Source organism: Chamaea fasciata, unplaced genomic scaffold (genome assembly GCF_029207755.1).
Source record: "Chamaea fasciata isolate MVZ Bird 193981 ecotype frontalis unplaced genomic scaffold, bChaFas1.0.hap1 SCAF_31, whole genome shotgun sequence".
Classification (NCBI taxonomy): domain Eukaryota; kingdom Metazoa; phylum Chordata; class Aves; order Passeriformes; family Sylviidae; genus Chamaea; species Chamaea fasciata.
The window spans coordinates 493,857-499,866 of NW_027094116.1; the positions used below are offsets into that span (position 1 = coordinate 493,857).

The window sequence follows — 6,010 nt, forward strand, 5'->3', positions numbered from 1 at the left end:
TGTGAGGTGTCAATGCATGGGATCCAAGGGATATGGGTGTGTGGGGGCTGTGGGACATGGAGATGTGAGAGATGTGGGATATGGATGCCTGAGAGTCAGTGGACAGGGTTACAGGACAGCTTGGGGAGGAGAGTGCTGTGAAAGCCCCTCCCCTGAAGGCCCTTTTGGTGGTTGCTGTCCATGACCTCGAACACCACTGGGGGCTGGCAGGGTCTGTCCTCCTCATCCTGGTCCTGTCTGGGGCCTTTGTAGCTCTGGGGAAGGAGCCCTGGCCCAGGCCCCCCAATGGGGTGAGACGGGAATGCTGCTGGGGGTCCTTGTTCTCCGGTCCCACCCCATCCGTGGCTCCAGCCATCATCCCCGTGTCAGGCTCTGGGGACTGATCTTGTGGAACGTCCTCCGGGGCAGGCTGTGCTGCTGGGGGGCAGGAGGGAACCTAGGAGGACAGGGAACCAGACTCTGCATGAGGAGCACAGGGGGGCTTCTCTGCAGGGCAGCTTTGAGAGGGGAGTGCAGCAGTGACCAATCCAGTGACCTCAAAGACCTGCTGTGAGCCTGCTCTGTGATGTAACAACCTCCTCTATGATGTGACACCACCACTCTGAGATGTCACAGTCATCTCTGTGAATGTCAAACAACTATCATAGGATGTCATCACGTGCTCTGTGATGTCATACACAGCTGCCCTGTGATGTCACAGCCCACTCTGTGATGTCACACATTTCCCTTCTATGATGTCAGACTCTGCCCCAGGAATCCTTGGCACTGATTCTCCCAGGAGAGGGGATTTCAGGGAGCCCAAAAGACATCGTTGGGCATTGGCAGAGCTGTTGTGGAGACAGAAGGAATTCCACAGCTCAATCTCTGCCTGGGGTTCTCCCAGGACCCTTCTGCTGTGGGGCTCCTCAGGGTGCAGGAACAACATCTGTTGGCAAGGGCAGACATACCACGAGATTTTGGCTGGAGGGTGAGGGGCTGATCTTGGCTCCTCTCTCTTGCTCCTGGCACCGGAGGTGGGACAGTGCTGCTGTTGCTCTGGGGACAATTGGCCGCCACCGCAGAGTTCCACCCTTCACTGCTTCTCCTACCATGAGTGAGGCTTTGCTGAGAAGGGCAGCCCTTGAACTGGCATCTTTTAAACTCCCTCAGGGAAAGGACCCTCACCATATTCTCAGGTGTCTCAGGGGAGAACCCAGCACCCAGAGCCCCTCACCCTTCCCAGAGGGCGCGTCTCCTGGCTGCGTGCGGCAGCTGTTTGCGGCAGCACGGCTGTGGCTGCCCAGCTCCGCTGTTTTCTGTGACTACTTTGGCTTTTCCTACACTTGAACCCAACACCCCGTGCCCCACCCAAGCCCCACGGCTCCTGCTACAGCTTCAGAGTTTTTGCTACACCTCCTTTGCCACCCTGGGTGTGCCTCCTCCCACCGTTCCAGCCGCCACTCCGAGGGTTCCTGCCGCAGTCCATTTTGCCATCCGGAGCGGCACCGTCCCCAGCTGCCCCCCAGCCCCGTCAGTGAGGGAAGGACGCTTCTCTCTCTCTCCCGCCCGCTGAGTCTCCATTAACCATGGAGAGAGAGACAGCCGAGCTGTTGCCACAGCGCCCCCTGCAGCCGCGGGGGAATCATCGCACCCGCCCTGCCCGGCCGGGAGCCACCAGCGCCCCTGCCGGCTGTGCCCGGAACTGCACCGCAGGGGAAGTGCCTGCAGCCCCGAGAGGGCTGGGACTGGGTTTGTGCTTTTGTTTGTTGTTGGTGGCGGTGTTGTTGTTTGTTTGTCTTGTTATAGATATTCTAGTGAAGAATTGTTATTCCTGTCCCCATATCTCTGTAAACCCCACACCAATCTCTTCAACAGCCTGACTGGGACCTCCCTCCGTTCGAGCTGACCTGGCAGTGCTGAACAAACAAAAACCATTTCTCCCAGTTTAATCAAAAAGCTGCATTTTGGAACCAATGAGAAGGACAAGGGTCCTGTGCCCCCTGGCACTGAGGGAGAGAATGGGGAACCCCTCTGGGTACTGGGAGCACTGGGAGCACTGGAACGGGGAGCTGTGGGGCCAACATGGGACTCGCCACTCGTGGCCACCCCCTGGGTACGGTGGGCACCCACAAGAGCTGGGAGGGACACACAGAGGGGGTGTCCTTGGACAGGGACCTCCAGTGCTCCCAGTGTCCCCCAGTGTCACAGCAAATTCCCATAGATGTCACTGGGGTCCCGCTGTCACCTGTGGGGTCCCGGCATCTCCATGTAAGTCACCTGGGGGGATGTGGCCCGGGGCGGCCCTGCGAGAGACACCAGATATGAGGACCTGGGTGGGGGGGTGACACCCGTGGGTGACGTGTCCCTGGCCCCTCCTGTACTCACTCCCTGCCTGCTCGGTGCCCACGATGTGGGTATACAGCAGGTGCTCCACCTCTGGGGGGGCCGGAGGATCCTGGGGGGCCCTGTGGGGATAAGGGAGTGTCTGTGGGGCTGGGGGGAGTCTCAGGTGAGGGTAAAATGAGGCGTCAGATCTTGAGACCCCACTCACCTTTCCTGCTGCTTCCTGAGGGCTGCAAAGGGAAGAGGGAAGGGTGACTGGTGGGGTCCTCACGGACTCTGAATAACATCGGGTCCCCTGACTGCGCCTGGGAGCCTCGAGCATCTCTGAAGCTCCTAAAAAACCTCGAACTACCCTTGAACCCCATGAGCCCCCAAACTGCCCTAAAACCCTGACAGAACCCACAACATCCCTGCATGACCCTCCAGGAGCTCCCCAAATCCCCCAGGGCCCCCAGTCAAGGTCTCTGGGGGCTCAGCTTCACCCAAGTCAGGAGCTGTTGGTGACACCATATGGCCCGTGTGTTCTGGAGGAGCTTCATCCTAATCCCTGGGACCCCCATTCCCCCTCATTGTCACCCACACAGGCGGTGCCGCCGGTGCCAGCCCACGATGACAGCCAGGAGCAGGAGCAGGAACAGGAGGGACCCGCCGACCCCTGCAGCCACTGCTGGGGACAGAGGGGGACACAGTGGGGTCACCGAGAAATCCAGAAGTCCTGCATCCCCCGTGTGACCCTGTGTCAGCCCACCTGTGACCCAGGGTGAGCCAGGGGTCACCTCCAGGACCAGCTCAGGGCTGAGTGCCCAGAACACGCGGTGCCCGTCCTGTCCCAGCTGGTTTGTGGCCACACACTGGTAGGTGCCCGAATGTCCCACATCGACGTCCCCAAGCTCCAGGATGGGACCCCTGGCCACCTCCTGGCCATTGTGCAGCCAGGTGAAGTTGACAGGGGCTGAGCCCACCTGCACCGAGCAGCGCAGGGTCACGGGGTCACCTGCGTGCACCTGGTGTGACAGGGGACCGGGGGTGATGGTGGCATTGGCCACGGGCACTGCAGAGACACAGACAGGGCTGGCACTTGGCAAGGTGGGCTGGGGGTGCCATGGGTGGGATCACCCCCAGTCCGAGGGTCCCACTCACCCAGGACAGTGACATTCAGGGGGACACTCTCGGCCGTGCTGTCCCCATCGCTGACCCGGCACTGGTAGTGGTCACTGTCATTGTCCCCAACGCGGCGCAGCTCCAGGTGGGGGCCACTGCCCAGTGGTGTCCCTGAGCCCCCCCGGTGCCAGGAGAAGGTCCGGGGACCTGTCCCCTCGGCCACTGTGCAGTTCAGCACCAGGCGGTCCCCCAGTGCCACCTGTCCCCCGGGGGGCTGTGCCCACGCGGACACCCCTGAGAGTGGGACCCCTGAGGGGAGAGGGGGACACCAGGGGACAGTGAGGGACTTGGGGATGTTCTGGGAGGAGCAGAGGATTCCCAGTGAGGAAAAGGGGATGCAGAGCTAGGGGCTTTAGAAATGAATGCCAAGAAATGATGGGGGGTTCAGGGAGGGGACACCTGGAGAAGGATGATGGTAGACTCCAGGGAGGGTGTGGGGATGCAGGGAGGGGATAGGGGGGACATGGAGGGGGACCAGAGCAGTGATTGGGGAACATGGAAAAAGTTTACAGGATAGATGGGGGTACCCACGTAGGGCTGGGGGACCCGGCAAAGGATCCAGGAAAGCATGGGGGACCCACCACCGGTGTGGGGTGTCTGGACAGTAATAGAGATCTCCAGGCAGGGCTGGGGGACACAGGGAGGCTCTGGGGGCTCCCCGTGCCCATCCCCACACTTACTGTGCACTGTGACGCAGAGCCGGGCGCTGCTCTTCCACACCTTCCTCTCCTCAGAGCGCACCTGGCAGGTGTAATTCCCCGAGTCGGAGACCCCCACGGCGGGCACCAGGAGCTGTGGGGACACCTGCGGGCCCCCCACCAACTGCCCATCCCGGTAGAAGAGGTGCAGGAGGCGGGTTCGGGGCCGCAGGGGTCTGGGGGTGCTGAGGCAGCTGAGATGGAGGCGGGACCCCTCGATGGGCTTGGGGGCACCCTTCAGCACCGGCACAGTGAAGAGCTCTGGGAAGGAGACAGGTGTTTAGGACTGTGACTCTGAGTCTACTGGGAAGGGGCATTGGGATTGTCAAGGCATAAGGTGTTGGGGTGTTGGGATATCAAGGTGGCAGCTGTGCGGATGCTCACCATGCACTGTCACTGTCACTGGTGCTGAGTTGTGCCACTGTGACATTCCCGAGCCCACCAAGCCCCCGCAGAGGTAGCGACCGCTGTGGTGCAGCTGCAGGGGAGACAGGGACAGCTCGGTGCCACTGACAGGCCGCCCCAGATCCGTCTCCTTGCGGTAAAATCGCACCCCAGTGACCGACATGTCCTGTGTGACCCGGCAGCGCAGTGTCACCGTGTCCCCCTCCAGCAGTGTCTGTGTTGGCACCTGCAGCACCAGCCGATCTGTGGGGCAGGGGGGTTCTCACACTGAGGGACTCAAGAGGGGTCCGGGGGGTCCCCATTACACCAGAGGCCCCTAGGAATACCAGGGGGAAACCCATCACCCTGGGATGAACTGGTGTGCACTGGAACAAATTGGTGTGCACAGGGGTACAGTGTGATGCACTGGCATGTCCACATGTGCTGGGGACTGGGACATGAAGCCACACGTGGACAGGAGCCCACGCTGAGCCCTCATGGGGCACCAACCCCACAGCCCCACTAACCATTTAATACTGACACGGGGGGGCTGAGCCCACTGCCGGGTCTGTCACATGTGTAGTTGCCACTCCTGGTGACAAGGATGCGGTCAGATCCCTTCTGCCCCCAACGCCGCCCGTCCTTGTACCAGGTGGTGGCACCGGTGGGCCCCAAGCCCCAGCAGGTCAGTGTCACCCGGTCCCACAGCACCGCCGGCCTCCAGGGGGGCTCCACCAGGAGCTGGGTGGTCTGGGCACCTGCAGGTGACAGAGGACACCAGCCTGCCAGGGTCAGCGCAGGGCTGAGGACAGCGAGGTGGGGACGTGGCGTCGCCCGAGGACTCACCAGCGAGGCCGAGGGTCTGGGCTGGAAGGGAGAAGGGACAGGGCTGGGTTGGGGTGGCAGGCCAGCAAGAGAAGCTCCTGGGGGATGGGATGTGGAGACTGAATGTCCCAATGGGGAAGAGGTTTGGCATGGAAATTTCGAGGACAGAGACATCCTGGCAACTCGGCTGAGGCAAGACACGGGGACACTGTGGACACTCCGGGAATGGGGACACCACAGCCACCCCATGTTTTCAAAGGTCACCACCACCATCCTCACAGCTCCTGTCCTCACAGCCCATCTGCATGGTACATGGCCCTTCTCTCTGTACCGGCAGCCCTGTTCCTCTGTCCCTGTTCCCACTGCTGCACCACCCCAAGGTTCCTTTGTCCACATCCTTGCCCCCACATCTCTATCTCCCTGCTCCTGCCCCCACATCCCAGTTCCCCTTTTCCTGTCCCCACAGCCACCCCACTCCTCTGCTCACACTGGGGTCCATGCCCATACACTGGCTCTGCTGGCCTTGGGGACCTCAGGGGACACCCCAGCCCCCCTGTGCCCCCTCCCCACCGGTCTCTGCCTCACCAGGGCCCATCCCTGGGGTGTCAGGCCCGTGCCTG

The 6,010-nt window shown here is 61.7% G+C and overlaps 1 protein-coding gene across 1 annotated transcript; it reads right to left on the bottom strand.

Moving 5' to 3' along the window:
* Positions 1 to 354: 354 nt before the first annotated feature.
* Positions 355 to 5,564, bottom strand: LOC136302906 (Fc receptor-like protein 4). Its single transcript, XM_066206490.1, has 9 exons — positions 5,093 to 5,564; positions 4,566 to 4,829; positions 4,164 to 4,442; positions 3,071 to 3,373; positions 2,903 to 2,989; positions 2,531 to 2,552; positions 2,365 to 2,444; positions 2,225 to 2,282; positions 355 to 436 (listed from the first exon to the last, which is right to left on the bottom strand). The coding sequence occupies exons 1-9, from the start codon at positions 5,562 to 5,564 to the stop codon at positions 355 to 357; spliced, it is 1,647 nt and encodes a 548-aa protein (XP_066062587.1).
* Between the last annotated feature and the right edge of the window lie 446 nt (positions 5,565 to 6,010).

Coding starts and splice junctions, on each gene's coding strand:
- LOC136302906 (XM_066206490.1), bottom strand. CDS start 5,564: ATGTCTCTGTCCTCGAAATTTCCATGCCAAACCTCTTCCCCATTGGGA. Junction 4,443..4,565: donor AGTGACAGTGACAGTGCATG/GTGAGCATCCGC, acceptor TCTCCTTCCCAG/AGCTCTTCACTGTGCCGGTG. Junction 2,990..3,070: donor TGGCTCACCCTGGGTCACAG/GTGGGCTGACAC, acceptor CTCTGTCCCCAG/CAGTGGCTGCAGGGGTCGGC.